This window comes from Belonocnema kinseyi, chromosome 3, assembly GCF_010883055.1.
Source record: "Belonocnema kinseyi isolate 2016_QV_RU_SX_M_011 chromosome 3, B_treatae_v1, whole genome shotgun sequence".
Classification (NCBI taxonomy): Eukaryota; Metazoa; Arthropoda; class Insecta; order Hymenoptera; family Cynipidae; genus Belonocnema; species Belonocnema kinseyi.
In genome coordinates, this window is record NC_046659.1 from 102,998,638 (window position 1) to 103,018,200 (window position 19,563).

At 28.6% G+C, this 19,563-nt stretch overlaps 1 protein-coding gene across 1 annotated transcript; it reads right to left on the minus strand.

The window, feature by feature from the left end:
• Nucleotides 1–1,695: 1,695 nt before the first annotated feature.
• LOC117169013 lies at nucleotides 1,696–12,185 on the minus strand. The gene is made up of 8 exons (XM_033355063.1): nucleotides 12,080–12,185; nucleotides 7,633–7,939; nucleotides 6,978–7,148; nucleotides 5,524–6,885; nucleotides 3,829–4,707; nucleotides 3,178–3,343; nucleotides 2,681–3,038; nucleotides 1,696–2,572 (listed from the first exon to the last, which is right to left on the minus strand). The coding sequence occupies exons 2-8, from the start codon at nucleotides 7,936–7,938 to the stop codon at nucleotides 2,212–2,214; spliced, it is 3,603 nt and encodes a 1,200-aa protein (XP_033210954.1). The 5' UTR covers nucleotide 7,939; nucleotides 12,080–12,185; the 3' UTR covers nucleotides 1,696–2,211.
• Between the last annotated feature and the right edge of the window lie 7,378 nt (nucleotides 12,186–19,563).

The following is a 19,563-nucleotide window of genomic DNA, read 5'->3' on the forward strand; positions in this document are numbered from 1 at the left end:
ATAAATCGTCAATTGATAATTTTTTTTGAATTTTAACTTTTGACGAAATTAGTAAATTTACGAATCTTCAAAAAATAGTAAAGCGTAAAATTTTTAGAAAAAAAAAACTAATAAATATTTTTCAGCCGGATTTTTAAATTCGTCTATTTACTATTTTTTGAAATTTAAAATTTTGGCGTAAGTATTACATTTTTGAATTTCTAAAAATAGTAAATTGCTGGATTTTTAAATTCCCAAGAAAAGAAAAAATTAATAGTACAATAATAGTACAATGGTAAAATGTTTACTTACTATTGTTTTGTTTGTTTTCTGACAAATTATATTTATTTTTATAGTGTATAGTCTCTGCAGAATTTTGCTCTAATTGTTACAAAGGAATGCAATTCTGATGAATGAGGTCCTTTTGGCATCATATTTTTTTCTAGATCTGGTATCAAAAAGGTATTCAAATTTAAAAAACAATATTTTAAAAAGTGGCAAATTTCTCGTCATTGACTTTTTTCATTCTGATGCAAGACTTAAAGTTCTTCTGTAATTCGCGAAAAGCTTAAGAAATAATGAAAATGAGCAGAATCACAGCGATTTTTTTTTAAATAAAAAATTATATTTTTTTTTAAATATGCATGAGATACGAAAAAAGTTTACACAACAAAGTTATTTCTCCCTGAATCGCCTATAAAAATTTTCCTTACTACTTTTCAATATTTCACAAAAAAACTTATGTTTCTTAAATATATATATAAACTAAAAAAAAAATAAAGTGAATTATGATAATAAAAATTATTATTACAAAAAATTGTGAAAAACCGACACGGTAAAAGATTATAAACAGTAACATAAAGGCTATTTATAGATCTTTTTAAGAGGAATAATTTTTAAACATAATAAATTATTAACAATAATAATTATTATAAGAATAAAAATTATAATAATTCGCATCTTGCGTACTTTTTCAAGAAAATAAGAATTTTTGATTTTAAGAATAATCGCCGCAGTTGGGTAAATTATTAATCTTTTTGGACAAAATAAACAAAAATTGGAAATATTTTTGGCAACCTATCTTAAAAGTGTACTAATGACAGCAGCCATGTTTTTAAACAATTAGAGCAAATCTTAAGTATACTGCGTGGACTATTATGTAAAATCAATAAATCATCAAATCATATAAAAATCTAAGATATTTATATGAGATTAAAATTAAATTTAAAGTCATATTTAACGTTCAACAATCAAGTTAATGTGCAGAATTCCTGAAAATAAAACCAAGTATCTAACGACCAAATGAGGACAATCATCACAAAATGTTCCTATTGCAACCTGAAAAAAAGAAAAAAAATCCTAAAAAAAAAGAAAATAATTATTTTTGTTTAAAAAAAGATTTTTTTTTAGGAAATTATTTTTTGATTTTTTCAGGTTGCAATAGGAACATTGTGTGTTGATTGTTCAAATTTGGTCTTTAGATTCTTGGTTTTAATTTGAGGAATTCTACACATTAATAAATCATATCAAATAATATTAATTAAACCCTTTTCAATGATCTTCCGTAGATTAATTTTTAATTATAAAATATTTACTAAAATATTTTATTTATTCTTATTTATTATTTATTTAATTATTTAGTTTTATTTACTTAAATAAAGCGATAGTATTAAAATCAGGTAAAATTTATTATAAAATAATCAACACAAAAATTAATTTTTTAAATAATTTTATTTGTTCACATACTAACGAAAAATTGCAAAGAAATTGCATTACTCAACGCTCCGGACAAGATCCGAATCTTAAAATACACTAAACCTAATTCATGGAAAATATTGAATATAAAAAGAATGAAAATTACAATTCAGTGATTCAAAAAACGAAGAGTGGATAACTATATACAAGGAATATAATTTAATTGATTCAAATATCGCAGTATCACAATATTATATCCTTTCTCTTCAGATAAATAAGCTATTGCTATCATAATTTATACTAAAAAATAATAACATATTAGCAAATAAAGGACGGAATGAAATTTCCACAATAATTACATTCAAGCACTAAGATATCAGAGAAATAATTATTTAATAAACATTTCACGATACATCCCTAACAGCAATCAATATTGTCACAATGTTGCAGCAATATTGCAAAGCTGTTAAAGATACCTGGTGCTTGAAGATTTTTAATTGTATCTGAATGTCTTGTTTATGGATGAGACATTTTTTCCTAATATTGATTAACAACTTGGTTGATCCAGTCAAGATAGTAAGAAACTCGAGCGTAAACTCCAGGAACACCAGCTTTACCACAACCAATACCCCAGGAAACGACTCCAGCCAATTGCCATTTTCCCTGTCTTTCACAAACCATGGGACCACCACCATCACCTTTGCAAGCATCTTTTCCTTCTTCTCCTCCTGCACAGATGAATCCTGGATGCAGATTGAAACTTGGTCCCAATCTGGTTCTTCTCATTTGTTGTTCACAAACAGGGTTGCTCACGACTGGAACATCCACTTCCTTCAGGATGTTTTGGTACTTTCCAAAGTCACCAAAAGCGTCTTTACCCCATCCAGTTGTCCAGCATCTGAAAATAGAAAAAAAGTCTCAGATAGGATACGATTTTTGTGTGCTGTACCAACCAAGAAGCACGCAATATTGCTGCAGTGTTGTAAAGAAGGCCTTAAATTCAAACCTGGTGCCAGTGAAGTCTTCGAATTTTTGTGGAAGACAAGCTGGACTGATGTGAGGATTCTTCTCAAAGTTTACGTCTTGATCCAGTTTTAAAATAGCGAGGTCATTGTAAAGAGTACCGGCATAAAAGTCTGGATGGACATAAACGCTGACAACATCTCTTTCGATGTAGGGGAAGAATTCGACATCATGATTCACATCCCATTCGCCAAGACGAGCTCGGAGATCTCGACCTGCGTGAGTTTTTACGCAATGAGCAGCAGTCAAGACGTGACGAGGTGAAATTAGGGTTCCACCACAAACATACACACTCTCGGATGGGTCCTTTTTCAAGATAGCCACTTGCCATGGATATTCACCTAAAGGACAAAAATTGAATCCATTTAGATAACTGAAACTTTTGAAAATATAAAGGGCTAAGAGATAATGAAAAATAAAATAGCAAAGGAACTATAGACATCAGAAAAGAAGAAAAAAAGGAAACTATATTTTTCTTACCAAATTCTGAGTCTCCATCGACGTAAACAGGGTTCTTGATACGACCATTGATTCCTTGACCATTCCTTGTTCCACATTGACCAGGTCTTCCAGGACGACCAATAATATTGGCTTTACGGCAGCAGACATGACTAGGCCCGCATACCGGAGGTCTTCCAAATTGTCTCTATATGCATCAGAAAAAATAACAATTAGACCTCCAAACAGAAAAGTTACCTAATAACTACTCTGTCCCAAACTTAAGGCCCAATCCGCTAAGATACTTGAAGCAAATTCAAAACTAAAATTTCTTCCCAAAGATGTTCGCGAATGCCCACGAAATTAAAAACAGTACCTTTAATTCAAAAACAGAGTGTTAAATGTCTGTTGGTGGTCCAATGAGAAAAGAAAAGAAGTAGGAAGTAGTAGTTTCTTAATAGTAGAGAAGGTTGTCAGTATAATGCAGTTAAAGCCAGTTAAAGCCAGTTAAAGTAGATACGTATGGGTAAATGTGATAGTAAGCAAAAGTTAGGTAGTCGGATGAATCAGTTATATCAGAGTAATACTCCCTAATATATTAGGTCAGTGAAAATCGTCGTGGTTCGTAGTCCAGTAGTCCAAGATTTTTTCAGGAACGATTCTGATCCTCAGACCTTCCTCGAACCTTCTTACCTCCTCAACCTCTCGCTTCTTTCTTGACGGAAAAGAAACTTTTCCATCTCCGAAACCTGCTTTTCCCTGATTATTTCTCACTCCCTGATTGATTCTGACACCCTGATTATAATTCTCTTGTTGCTGATTATTATCTCCTATTTGTGGGTCGAAAGCTCTGTTACTTTCGGCAGAAATGTTAGCTCTTGCATTTCTATAATAGCCATCATTGTAGTCTCCAAAGTCTCCAAAATTATCATCATCATAGTCATTTTCTTCCCTATTGTAGTATCCAGGATATCCATATCCCCCGTGGTAGGTAGGTCTGTGAGGTTTCTGCTGATGATAATGGTGATGCTCGTGGTGATGTTGATAAGGTTTCTCGTAATGAACAGGTCCATAATTCGGATAGTGTGGCTGAGATGGATGAAAGTGACCAGGTCGATCCACATAGCTAGGGGGTCCGGAAGGATAATATTGAGGAGCATAGTTTCCTTGGTATCCTCCAAATAAGGCCTGTTTTTTGTTTTGTAGGATATTACCAAATTTGTTGACGAGACCCTGATTAGGTGTCACATGAAGATTTACAAATGGTTTTATCACCTTTTCTCCGTAATCATCTTTCGTTACCTGAACTGCTACCAAAGGGTTTATTGATACAAGACCTAGATTGATTCCCTGGCCTCCAGCACCATATCCTCCAGCACCATATCCACCAGCACCATAGCCACCAGCACCATAGCCACCAGCACCATATCCAGGGTACGGGTTTATCAGAGATTGTTCACCATATGGATTGATTGGATAGTTGCCTCCACCAGATTGCGGAAGACCAAAGCTCACACCCCAGGTTGGCTTCAGATTTAACTTGGATGTGTCCAGATTTCCAGCTAACAAGCGCTGCAAAGAGAGCCAAAGAGAGCCACGTCGTAGAGATTAAGAGGTCCTAGGGTTTCTGGGTTAGCACGTTGGTTAGCCAATTTCGAAAGATTTTAACATGTTACAACTACTACACTGAACAAGCAAAAAGGTTCTTTTATGATAGACAAGTTAATTGACTATCATGATTGCTAGACAAATATAATGTGCTAATAACGAAGACTGTTTGCTGGGAACAAATACGATGAAACCCGGACCTCCTCTAACTCAGTGACTCTATAGGCCCTCAAGGTCGATGGTCTCTTCGAGTCTTATGAGTCATTTATTATGTGATGTTCAGTTAGTCAAAAGTGAAAGAGAAAGTTTGATATTGTTAGTTTATGATTTTCACTGATACATTAGAAATAATTTCGATAAAATTTGATATTTCCTTTTAACATCTTCAGGTGAACTAAACAATTAATGAAGATCGATAATCTTAAAAAAAATTAGATCTCGAGTCGAGAATCTCGAAACTTTTTATTTGATTTTATCGATCTCCAAGAAGTTTTGACTTAGTCTGAGCGTGTTTCAAGAGAATTTCGAATTTTCTTAAAATCATCTCGAATAGATCACTAAGGATTTTAGAAATCTGTAGAAGAAGGTTTATAATGGAAGTTTTAAGGAAATGAGAAATTAGTATTTAGTTAGAATTTAGTTTTAGCTCAGTTGAAAGTATATCCCAGTGTTAAACACAAAAGTTCTTGATTCGGTAAGAATTGACCCATTAGATTAATTTTCAATCAATGAGAGGCGTTCTTTACCGAATCAGAAAAAATATTGTTAAATAAAACTTACACTTTCAGCTTCCTGCTTCTTGTCTTTGGCATCCAGATGTTTGACATCTCTCTTGGTTCTCTCTTTCTCTTCCTTTGTTGTTTCGTCTTTAAGATCCTTTGTCTTTTCTAATTCTTCAGACTCACTGACTTCTTTGGTAATTCGAACAACACTCATGGTATTATTTCCATCTGTGACAACAGCTGTTTCAGCTTCGATGTCCTTTCCAAGGTTTCGGGGATCAATGGCAAGATAAAGGTCATCTTTTCTTCCAGCCTGATTGAGAGTCGTGCACTGATCATAAGGAACGCATACACAATCATCATAACTGTTGGATCCCAATCCATTTTCGAAACTATTGCTTGATCCAAAGTTATTGTTGCTGGATCCAAAGTTATTGCTGCTGGATCCAAAGTTGTTGCTGCTTGATCCAAAGTTATTGTTGCTTGATCCGAAGTTATTCGATCCAAATCCATTTGATCCCATCCCGTTAGATCCAAATCCGTTAGACCCCAATCCGTTGGGACCTAAACCATTTGGTCCTAATCCATTTGATCCTAATCCGTTTGATCCAAATCCATTTGATCCCAAGCCACTTGATCCGAATCCATTAGAAGTTAATCCATTTGAATTAAATCCATTACCAGATGCAAAGTTATTGCTTGATCCAAATCCAGCATTCAACTGTTTTCCAGTTTCTAGTTGCTTCTCGCCATTGAAAAACGAGGTTTGTTTTGGTTTCTCATAAACAGGATACCTATTAGCATAATTGTCCGTGGCAGCTCCCAAAAGGTTGTTTCCAGAAGAAGGTCTCTTGGTGTTGAAAGCTTTCTTGTAGTCTTCGAAGTCACCCCCACTTCCATAACCATAACCATTGTTAGCAAGGGCTCCAGTTGTTCCACCAAGAATAATTGGTTCTTTGTTACCAACATCATCTCCATGAACATAGTGATGATGAACATGTTGCTGAACTCCAGAACCCTGACCAACAACCATTTGTTTTTTGTTGATGTACTTATCCTCATATTCGACTTCTCCGTCAATACCAACTTCGTAAACTGGTTTTGATCCATGAATATATCCTGGCTTTTTGTATCCAGCATATGGTCCATTGAATGAAGGAGGTGGTCCAGAGAAGGGAGGGTGTGATCCATGACTGGGACCAGAATGTGGTGGTCTGGAATAAATGGGACCAGGTGGTCTGGCACCAAAAGCTGGTGGGAATGGTACAGGCCTCGCTGCACCGTACGGTCTTTTCACTGGAATGGCAGGAAGTGGACGACCGACTGGATTTATTGTAACCGGCTGGGCGTAAATTATTTCTTGAGGCTGGATGTCACGGTGTGGTGAGTAAAAAGGCCGTCTGCCTTCTGTATTATCGCACTGAAACGTTATAAAAATTTGTTAGAATGACCAAGAACGCCCCTGAGGAAGCAGCCTTGCTTATTTTCTGCTTAGCTCATGTGGAAACTTACGTTCATGAGGCCAAGAGAACAGAGCTTGTCTCTAATGTAGGATCGAGCAATCGTGTCATTTCCTAGTTGAAGGGCATTCTTCACATTTGGATCAGCGTAGACTTCATCGAAGCCGTCTAGATTTCGCCCCTGTCGGTTAGATACCAGAATATCATCGATCACAGATTCCACCTGCCGAATTTCGAAGATTGTTTGTTTTAATGAACTTTGAACTTTAAATTTAGACGTTTCTGTTTTCTTATCAAAAACGTGAAAATAGCCAAAAACTGGTAGCTAGCAGTTTTTTTGAAAACATATTTTCACTCTAAAATTATTATTAACAATAAAGTACGATAGTCTGTCTGTCTGTCTGTATTGAAGCTTCCACGCTTTATAATTTATTATAGGTCAATTTAACATTTTGTGAAATTATCTTTCCGGATAAAGTTGTTTTGCATTTAAAGTTAGTAAAAATATCGTAAGAAGTGCTCAAATTGAAATAAAAAGTTCTTTTTTTCAAGAGAAGTGAAAGACAAACCCAATTTTCTTTTTATTAAAACTAAATGAAAAGCCCTTCATGATTAGATACAATTGAACTTCTAATTTTTAAATTATTTCTTTGTTGGGTAAACTTGTTCAAATCTTTTTATATTTAATCGAAATTTTAAAATCTTACCGACTGTTCAGAAAGTGCATCTGAAGTTTGATCACTTCCACTGGTTCCAAGTTCGTAGACTTCATGCTGTTCTTGTTCCACTTGTTGAGCTATTTGAGGAACAGTATCAGGAGCAGAAAAACTACTTGGTTGAAAAGAATTTTGTTGATTAGAAGCAGATCCAGTTTGATCTTCTTGCCAAGACCATTGCTGTTGATTTGAGGAAGTTGCAGAAGAGGATTGAGCAGAAGCTGAAGTTTGGTAATTTACCTGGGTGGCTAAACCTTGACTCACAAGGCCCACCAAAAGGATGAACCACATCTCCATTCTAAAAAAGAAAAGAAAAAAATTTAGTGGAAACTAAATTTTTGACTATCGGCAGACAAAAAATTTTTTCTCGGAAGAAAGCCAAAGTTTAAGAAAACTGATACTAAAATTCCACTGACAAAGTAATTTTTGTTTATTCATTCAAAAATGAACGCAAAATGAATATAGCCAGGTTTGGTTGAAGACAGAGTTTCATTTGAACAAGAAACCATTTATTGAAAGCTATAACTTTTTCTCGTGATCTGAAAAATTCAATAAACATTAAATGAATCCAAAAAATTTTATTTTTCATCATATTCATAAAATGCTATCTTGAACAAAAGTTATATTTTTTTAATTTATATTTTTCATTTAAATTTCATGAAAAATATTTTTAAAAAATCTGAAAGATTTTAAGACAACTTTTTTAATATTGATAATTTAAAAAAATTTAGGAACGACTTGAATTATTTCCAAATATATTTAGAAGTCTTAGAAGTATTAGAAATATTTTAAAATAATTTAAATCTTGAGAGTATTTCGAAAAATTTAGAACGAAATCTAATTTTTTACTTTTTTCAGAAAAGACGGATTTTAAAATATTCCAAGCAAATAAAAATTTGTTTTAAGATCCCTGAAAAAATGTCAAATGGTTTTTTGATTTAGAAATGGAATTTTAACAGAAAATCGTGAATCCTTTTAAAACATCTTAAAATTATTTCCTAAAATTTCGAAACATAATGTACAATATTTTAGAGTAGAATTCTTCGATTTTGCAAGGTTACGGAATTTAAAACAATTCGTGTAAGTTTCAAAGATATTTTAAAGTTTTGAAAAGATTCAAAAGCAATTTTTAACTAGAAAATATTTAAAAAAATTTAAAGCTAAACCTAAATGTTTAAAGAATTAAAAAAAATGTAGAACGTTTCTAAGAACTTTGTGAGATTTAAAAAAGTTAAGAAACTTTTTTTAATACTTATCTGAAAATTGTTGAGGATTCTTTGTTTCGAAAAGTTAATTTTCTAAAAAAATTTAAGAATATTTTTTTGTTCTAAAAAATGAAACTGTTTGTTTGAAAATTAAGCTTTTTTAATTGAGGATTCAACTAATTCGCTTAAAATTTGTATTTTTGATAAATTTAACTGTTGGAACTACACTATTAAAAATTCAATTTTTTATTAAAAATTCATTATTTTAGAATAAAATTCACGTGTTTGCTTGAAAATTCGTCTTTTTTGTAGACAATTAATTTTCAGGAGTAAAAATTCATCTTCTTGCTTGAAAAATCAACTTTTGGTTGATTATTTTTTATTTTATTTTCATAAAAAATGTTTTCCAATAAAAATAAGTTGTAAATGTAACTATTTCGTTTAAAATTAATCTTTTTGGCAAAAAACTAATTTTTTTTATTATAAAATTCTATTTGGTTTAAAATTAATTATGTTTTTTTGCTAATGATTCATATTTTTGTGTTAAACAAATTTTCTCTGGCTTTGGTTCAGAATTCAACTGTTTTGGTTATAATTTGTCTCCCTTTAATGAGTTTATTTTCTATTAAAAATGAAAAAAATTTTTGTTGAAATGTTAATTATTCACTAAAATTTTCATCAATAATTTATCCCTTTGGTTGAAAATAAATTTGTAGAAACTTATATTTTAAATATCGAAAATGAATAATTTTTCAAAATTTATATTTTGCTGAAAAATTTTTCATTTTCTACTGAATAGCTGAAATATTTTTGAACTGAACATTAATATTAATTTGGCTATACACATTATATTACTATTTAATATTTTTACCCTTTCCTTATTATATTAAAAAAGATAATTTCCAAAATTTTTTTAAATTATAAATTTAATTTCATTCCTTTTCAGACATTACGAAATGAAAAACTTTCCCTGTTGGCACTTTCTTCTCGTATTTTGATGTCTGATCTCATAATGTCGCACTAAGTAGTTTTCTCTTTAAGATTTAATAATCTGGGACTAGTTGAATCTGGATTATTTTTTATTACAAGGAAAAACAATGTTAGATGATCAATTATAGAATTATTGAGCTTTAAATATAGTCTAATTTGATCAATTGTGTCTTAAAAAAATTAACACTCGAAAGCTGAAATATAATAATGGGTAATAAGAAAGAAGAAAGTATGCCCTATTGTGAATATGTCAACTTCTTGATTTATAGTTCACGTGTAGGAAATAAGTCTTGCTGATGGAGGAATAATTTCTCCGAAGAAAATAACAAGAAAGTGTACCTTACTTTCTTGAAAATGAGTTAATTCGCAGATCAAATAACGTTTTAAACAAAAAATAAGAACAAAAATTAATTAATGCAAGTTTATCTTTAACATCCAGTATTAAAATTGATCTGGGAAATTTTTAGAAATAAAAAGAATCTAGCGAACAAATTTGAAAAATTCACTATTAAATGTCTTTGTTTGAATAAAAAAAAAATCATAATAAAAGAAGAAGAAATAAACGAAATTCACACTAAAGACCCTTAATTTTTTAAATTCCTGATAAAAAATAATTACAAAAGTCTACCAGAAATAAAAACAAATTTTTAAATCCTTTTATACTTTCCTATTTAATTAGTGTTGATATTAATATTTTGATTATTTATTTCTTTTCTTAAAAAATGTATCATTCAGATAAAAGTTAAAAATAAAAGTAATTTTTATATTTAAAAAAAAATCCGTATCTCTAGACAGTTGTGTCCGGAACAAAGAAAATAAGTCAGGTATAAGGCATTGAACGTTTCCCCTTCAGGAACCAACGAAAGTGAGAGGATGTTTGGGAGAAAGTCGTTTGACGCATTTATTCTATGTAATAGCTTTGCTGTATTATAGTGAGCAAATACGTCATTTCTTCGACATTTTTTATGAGGATACTCCCACGAATTGTTATATAATTGTCCACTTGCAAAAACGTAAAATTTCGATCAATTCAAATAGGATTAAATTAAACTTTTTATCTAATAAATACAAATTTTTCTCTAACAAATTAAATTATTTTCTAAAATAATTAATATCTTATTGTTAGTTATATTGCTTAGTTATTTAAACTAGAAATTATGTTTATTACTGGAAATTTATTAATTTATGAATAGTGTCAGGGATTTAATTTAATTTTCAGTTCTTTTGTTCTACAAAAACTTAACTTAAAAAAAAACTCATCAGTTTCTATACTTCGTTTATAAACACATAGATATTTTTTTTCTGTACCAATTTAGGTGACCGAAAATGGATTAAATTAATGAAATTTTTGTTAATAATTTTTTTTGTAAAACAATGGCATTAAAAAATGAAAGACCTTTTATTAATTTATCTAGGCAATTTCGAAAAAAGGGAATAAATAATTGTTTTACGAAGGAAATAAACAAATTAAGTTTTTTTATTTTAAATACCATTGATATGTTTATAATATTCATTTTGGACTCAACTTTTATCTATAAATTTTAAAAAAATTCTATGGATCTTGTTTTTAAAATTCTCTGGATCGAGCTACCTAAGAGTTATGTAAATATTATAAAAATGATTAGAATTTTAAGTGACTTTATTTTGCAACCAAGTGTGACATGTTTCATCGATAGCAAAATGGACATTAGCATACAATGGTGTTAAAATCTTCACTTGAGTCGAAGAAGAGAAAGTTCTCGCGTTGTTGAACCGCAAAACCGCGTGGGTACAATTATTTGCTTTTAAAAAGTTTCTCTACTGTTAAAGTTTTCCATCAATTTTGATTTAATGCATCTAAGAAAGTAAACAAACAACAAACAGAATCAAATCTTTAATTCAGCTGATAAAACGTTTTGCTCCTTTTGATGGAGAACCTTTACATTTCACTATTTTCTTTTAAATGTTTGAAACTAGTTTCAAGGAAAATACCAAAAGTAGCTTTTGAAAAATGACTGCTCATTTTCTTATCGAAAAAGTATAATCATTGAAGTAAAAACATCGATAAATATTTTCTTTATATGAACAATTTTTTTTTTTGATTTTGCTAAAATTTCAAAAATTTCGTTCTTTGTAAAAATTAAGAAGCAGTTTTAAAAAATTTGCAAAAAAGGCACTTGTCAAAATTAAAAGCACCATTTTCACTGGGATCAATTTCGGTAATATATTTTTTTTATAGTTTTTTTTTCGCGAAATGTACCTACCTCCTTAACGAATCACTCTCACGACACTAAGTTTCTTGAACACTGTATTATGTCTTATATAGCCTCTCTCTCTCTCTCCTCTTCAAACACTTTCTCCGTGAACAAGTGAGCTTTTAGCCTTTTACTGAGAGCGTCGAATCTTATATACAGTTTTGGGGATGCTGCGACTGCCAGGGTGGGGTGTAGCCCGTGAGTCATACGGAGTGTAACCCGGACCTTCTGTAACTTGCGTGTATTACATAAATTTAACCCTAAACTTTATGAAATCCACTAGATTTGTCAAATAATACAAAAAATGGTAAATTTTTTTTTTTCGGGGTTTGGAATGAAAAAAGATGGCCCAAAAGAATAATTTTTCGTAATCAATCAACTGATCCATCAATCAATCAATCAATCAATCAATTAATCAATCAATCAATCAATTATTCAATCAATTAATCAATATGAAATTTTCATTCCCCTCAACTTATAAATTACACCTTAGCTTAATTTAAACCTTAACCAACCAATTTAAATTTATCCCCAAATTTTATTTAATCTACTAGGTTTTTTAAGTAAAAATGAAAAAAAGTATAATTTGTTTACTTTCGGGTGTTTGAACAAAAAAAGGCTGGTCTATAAGAATAATTTTTCGTAATCAATCAAATGATCCATCAATCATTCAATTAATCAATCACTTAATCAATTAGTCAATCTGGATTTTTCAAGAACATTAATTTATCAATTAAACCTCAACACAACTGAAACCTTTATCAATTAATCTAAACCACCCCTAAACTTGATTAAATTCACTAGCTTTTTCAAATTAAAAAGGAAAAAAAGCCGTAACTTTTTGTTTTCTTTCGGATGTTTGTAGAAAAAAAGGATGGTCCATTAGAGAAATTTGTCCTAATCAATCACTTTATCTATCAATCAATCAAACAATCAATAAATCAATAAATCAACCAATGAATCAACCAATGAATGAATCAATTAATTAATATTAATTTTTTCATTAACCTTAATTTATTAATTAAACCTTAGCTTAACTTAAAACTTAACCAATCAATCTAAATTTATCCCAAAACTTTATTTAATCCACTAGCTTTTTTCAAATTATAAACGGAAAAAATCCGTAAACTTTGTTTTCTTATGGGGGCTTGTACAAAAAAAGGATTGTCTATTAGAGAAGTGTTTCGCAATCAATCAATTGATCTATCAATCAATCAATTCATCTACCAATCAATCTAAATTTATCCCAAAATTTTATTTACGCACTAGCTTTTTCAAATTATAATTGAAAAAATCCCTAAATTTTATTTTCTTATGGGTGTTTGTGCAAAAAAAATGATGGTCTATTAGAGAAATTTTTCGTATGCAATCAATTGATTTATTAATCAATCAGTCAATCAATAAAACGATCAATCATTAAATTAATCAATCTCAATTTTTAAAAAACCTTAACTTATCAATTAAACTTCAACTAATCAATCAAAATTTATCCCCATATCCACTAGTTTTTTCAAATTAAAAATGAAAAAATGGTAAATTTTGTCTTCTTCCGGGGTTTTGAACAAAAAAAAGATGGTCCCTCAGAGCAATTTTTTGTAATCAATCAATTGATCTATCTATCAATCAATCAATCTAACAACAATTAAACAATCAAATTTTTTTATAACCTTAACTGAACTTAAACGTTAGCCAATCAATTTGAATTTAACCCAAACCTTATTTAATATACCAGCTGTTTCCCATTAAAATTATTCATAAATGCTAACTCATTTTCGTTTCGAGTTTTTAAATTAAATAAGGAACGTCCATAAAAGAGATTTTTATAAACTTAATCAATCCAAACTAACCCCCGAACCTTATTCAACAAACTAGCTTTTCCAAATTAAAATTTTCTAAATTCTAAATTTTGTTTTCTCTCAGGTCTTTAAATTAAAAACTTATGATCCATGAGAGCCATTTTTCAAAACAATAAATCACTTAATTAAAGAATCTAAAATTCCACCAAAAATTTATTTCATCCACTGGCTTTACCAAATTAAAATTGTTCAAATTCTATTTTTTTACTCTGTTACGTTTTTTAATTAGATAACAATAAGTTTTTGGTTTAATCAATATAAATTTACCACCAAACTTTTTTTAATACGGGAGTTGTTTTACATTAAAATTGCTAAATAATTCTAACTTATTTTCCTTTCGGTTTTGCAAACCAAATAAGGAAGGTCAATCAGAGCGGTTTTTTGTAACATAATCAACCGATCAATCAATTATTTAAATTTACCCCCTAACTTTATTCAATCTACTAGCTATTTCAAATTAAAAAATTTCAAAATCTAAATTTTGTTTCCTCTCGGGTTTTTGAATTTAAAAAAATGGTCTATAAGAGCGATTTAATGAACTCAAGCAAGGAATCAATAAGTCAATCAATCTTAATTTTCCCCTATAAGTATATTTATTATTGAGAAATTCTAACTTGTTTTGTTTGTGAGTTTTAGAATGAAATAAGGAAAGTTCATAAGCGAAAGTTTTTTAACTTAATAAATCAACCAATTAGTTAATCCGAATGTACACCCAAATTTTATACAATCTACTAGCCTTTCCACTTTAAAACATTTCCATATTTAAATTTCTTTTTCTCTCGGGTGTTTGGATAAAAAAAAGGATAGTTCATATGAACGAATATTTTGAATTAAATTAATCAATTAATCAGTCTAAGTTTCCCACCAAAATTTATTTCATCATTAAGGAAGGGTCTTAAGAGCGATTTTTTGATTGATTAAATGTAAATTTACCCCCCTAACTTGATTTAATCCACTCGCTTTTTCAAATTAAAATTTTGTTCTGTTTCGTGTTTTTGAATGAAAAAGATGGTCCATCAGATCAATTTTCAAAAATTTATCAATCTATATAAATTTGTCCCAAAAATTTATTTCATCCACAGACTTTTCCAAATTAAAATTGTTTAAATTCTATTTAATTATTCTCTCGAGTTATCGAATTAAATAAAGAATTTCTACAGAAGTTATGTTTTAAAACTTATTTAATTAATAAATCAATGAATCCGAATTCGTTCCTGGCCTTTATTTAAGACGCTAGCTTTTCCAAATAATTTTTTTTTCAGATTTAAAGTTTTCTCTCTCTCCTGTTTTCGAATGAAAAAAGGATGATGGTTCATAAGAGCAATTTTTGAAAATAATTTAATCAATCTATAGTTGGCCCCCTAATTAAGCTTTCAACAATTTTACTATACCAATCAGTCAATCAATTAATTAATTAATCAATCAATCAATCAATCAATCAGACAAATAGTCTACATTTACTCTCAAACTTGATTTAACCAGCTGACTTTTCCAAATAAAAAATGTTTAAATTATAATTAATTATTCTCTTGTATTTTCAAAACAAATCAGTAGGGTCCATAAGACGTATTTTTAAAAACCAATCAACCAATCAATTTAATTATACCACACAACTTTATTTCATCCACTAGCTTTTCCAAATTAACAATTTTCAAATTACAATTTTTTATTCTGTCGTGTTTCGGTATCAAATCAGAAAAAAATTTCCAATTTTTTTTTCTCGTGGACTTTCGAATCAAATAATGAAGCTTTATATAAAAGCAAATTATGTGTCTCATAAATCAATATAAATTTATCCCTACATCATAATTTAACCGTCAGAAACTCTAAATTAATTTTTTTTCAATTCTAATTCATTATTCTCTTGGGGTTTTAAATCAATTAAGGAAGTTTGAAGTTATAGGCAAAATCCCTTTTGTATTTTGACGCCCCCACCCCCCTACAAAGAGAAGCGAGAAAATTAATTCTTCAAGTGCATTCATAAATAAATATGAATTTTGATCATTTGTAGACTAAATAAAAATAATTTCAATAAAATATGAGACTAAGTACCCAAAAAATATTAGAATTAAAAAAAAAAAATCATGAACACGAATTTTCAATCAAATAGTTGAATTTGTCTTCAATTGTAATTTTCCTGCACAATTTGTACTTGTAAAGACTATATAATTGATTAAATCTTTGGAAATTTTTTGCAATCCTCGAAATCTTTGAAAAATTTTAAAATCTTTTTGAATCTCTTAAAGCATTGTGAGATCTTTAAAATATTTGAAAACGTCGTGAAATCTTTAAAAATTTTGCAAAATATTTTTAAATATTTTGGAATCTTTAAAATATTTTGGAATGTTTGAAGTCTTTGGGGAATGTTTGCAATCTTTTGAAATGTTTTGATATTTTTAAAATCTTTTTAAATCTTTCACAAATTTTCATGATTTTGTAAAATCGTTTAAAATTTTTATAAACATTTTAAAATTGTTGAAATCTTCGAAACCTTTTGAAATTATTAAAATCATTGAAATATTTTTGAAATCTTTGAAGTGATTAAAATCATTTTGAAAATTTTGAAATATTTGAAAGTTTTGTGAAATAGTTGTAAAATATTTTAAATATTTAAAAGTTTTATAAAATATTAAGAAAATTTGAAACCTTGCAAACTATTTTTAAATCTTTAAAATGTTTCGCAATCTCAAACGAATTTGTGAAATACTTATTGAAATGCTTGAAATCTTTTGAAATTTGTTGACATCTTCAAAATCTTTCAAAAACATTGAAATATTTTTGAAATCTTTCAAGTGATTAAAATCATTGTGAAAATTTTCTAATATTTAAAAGTTTTGTGAAATAGTTGTAAAGTATTTAAAATACTTAAAAGTTTTGTAAAATATTAAAAAAAAATTTGAATCCTTCGTAAAATATTTTTAAATCTTTGAAATCTTTGTGACATATTTAAAAAAAATTTAATTTGTTTAGGTCCTTACAAATCTTAAAAATCATTAAAAATCTTTCGATATATTTTAAATCTTAAAAATCTTTGTGAAATTTTTGAAATTATTAAAATCATTCTTAAATCTTTGATATATTTGAAAGTTTTGTTAAAATCTTTGAATCCTTTTGAAAATATTTAAAAATATTTAAAACATTTTGAAATCTTTGAAGTATTTGGAAAATCATTGTGAAATCTTTGTGAAATTTTTGAAATCTTCGAAATCTTTGTAAAATCCCGAAAATCATTGGAATCTTTGTGAAAAAGTTGAAAATTTGCAAAACCTTTGCGAAATAGTTTAAATACGAAGTTTTTTGTAATTAAAAAAAGGCAAGATTCCTAAGATCAATTTTGTAAAATATTTTTAATCCTTGCTGATAAAAGATGGTTGGTAAATTGATATGCGATCAGTAGAACGTTTGGAAATAGAATTTAATTAACTCGATTTGCGTGGAAAAGTAGGGCTCACATTTTTTCAAAAGTGTACCCGTAAAACCGTAAAAAGTAATAGAGTTTTGAAACCAGCCTTCTGTAGCAACTCTAAAAATACTTGAAGGGTCAAACAAAATAGGTGATTAATTTTTAATCAAATAGTTAAATTTTTTGTTAAAAAAGATCAAATTTCTACCAAAGGAGCTGAAGTTTAAAATTAAAAATACGAATTTTTAACATAACCGTTAAATTTTAAACTCAAAGGGATGACAGTTTTGATAAAATTGTTACATTTTTTTCAAAATGAATAAATATTCAATTATAAAATAAAAAAATTGAACTCTTAACTCAAAATATAATAGTATAATATTCGTCCAAAATAATAATTATTAACAAAAAATAGTTGCATTTTCTTGTTAGGATCTATTAATTCAATTCGCATTTAAGTTTTTTTTCTGTATTTTAAAGATATTTGCTTTCTAATAGTTTTTGGATCTAATTCTTTAAAAATTGTAAATTTTTGTATTAAGATTCATTTTGTTTTTTTAAACAAAATTTGAAGACTGGGTGCCCAACATTTTTTCTAAATTAAAATATATGAAAAAATCTGAATTTTTTTCTCCAATAAATTACTATTTATCTGAATATTTTTAAAAAATATTTTAAATTTGATTAATTGCAGGGAGTATAATTATTACGATGTTTATTCAAGCTTAATTGTAATTAATCATATAAGAAAATAAAGATACAGGAAATTAAAATAGGTTACAGAAAATGAATGGTAACATTTTCTATCGCATAATCTGGATGGGAAAAACCCAACTTTCACACCCATGAAACAATGTCCCTGACTTTCATTACCATTAATTTAACCCTTGAGCAACCACAAATAAGACATTCCACGAACCCATTTTTTAAAATAATTTTTATTCAGGATCTATTCATTAAATTTTTTTTCAATATTACTAAAAATAAGAATATATTATAACTAAAAATAAAAAAGTATTAGGGTGGAGCCAAAATGCTAAAGAATAAAATTGTAGACACCGTCGAATTCCAGAAAAAGAAAATATTCGCAACAGAAAATTTCCGAAATTGTAGAATTTTTTCATTTAAGCAATTAACAAAATTGCTTCAATAATAATTATATCATAAAATAATAAATAAGGTTATAAAATAATAGTATTTCACTTGATTTATTACCCATTAATTTTTATCTTATTACTTAACAATTTTATAATTGTTTAGATTTTTTCCGGAATTTTCCAGTCCCTGGAATTTTATTCTTCGGGATTATTCAATCCTTTCAACAAATATTTCAAATTGATTATCGATGTTTCTTAAATTTAGTTAGTCGCCCACTTTTTATTAAAAGTTGTACATGAACAAAAAAGTCATCATTTACAATTTTGAATTTCCTTTAAAAAAATGTGTGACCAACTAAATTGAAACGAGATGTTTTTTATCGACATGTTCAAAAAATTGTAATTTCTATAACAATATTTTGTTCATTTCTAATTTTTTATGGTTGTTCAACACAAAACACTTTATTTACAAAAAAATCATAGTAATATTTATAAAACTTGTTTGAATCTTTAAAATTCAATAAAGGAACAGGAGACAGACTATTAACTGATTAAAATTTTTGTTTTTGTTTTTCTAATCAGAAAAAAGATTCATTGACTCAACGAGAAATTCTTCAAATTAAAGAAAAATGATGACAGGCTCTTAATCACATATATTTTTTTAATTCAAAGAAACGGTTTTCGTTTCAAAGATAATTTTTAAACATTTTTATTCGATGTGATTCACGGCAATCCACTTGTAATCCAGAGTAATTCAATTAATTCGGAGGTATCCCCGTATTCCAAATAATTCACTAATCAGCTAGAGTAATCAAGTTGTAATCTGTTATAATCCACTTTTAATTTGGAGTAATCTACTTCTTATTGAGTTACAAATAATTATAATCCACTTGTAATCCGCATAATTTCAAGTGATTTGGGTAATTCATGTAATTCAGGTAATCAAAGTTATTCACTTGTAATCCAGTTCTAATGCAACGTAATCCACTTGTAATCCAAAGAATTCAGGTAATTCAGAGACATATACTTATATAATTTAAATACGAGGGTAGTTCAATAAGTCCTTAGAATGACCAACATATGGCGCGCGAATCGCTCCAAATCATCTGTTTTCAGTCAGCACCACTCCCGACTAGA

Coding starts and splice junctions, on each gene's coding strand:
- LOC117169013 (XM_033355063.1), bottom strand. CDS start 7,938: ATGGAGATGTGGTTCATCCTTTTGGTGGGCCTTGTGAGTCAAGGTTTA. Junction 7,149..7,632: donor ATGCACTTTCTGAACAGTCG/GTAAGATTTTAA, acceptor GAAATTCGGCAG/GTGGAATCTGTGATCGATGA. Junction 4,708..5,523: donor AGAAGCAGGAAGCTGAAAGT/GTAAGTTTTATT, acceptor CTCTCTTTGCAG/CGCTTGTTAGCTGGAAATCT.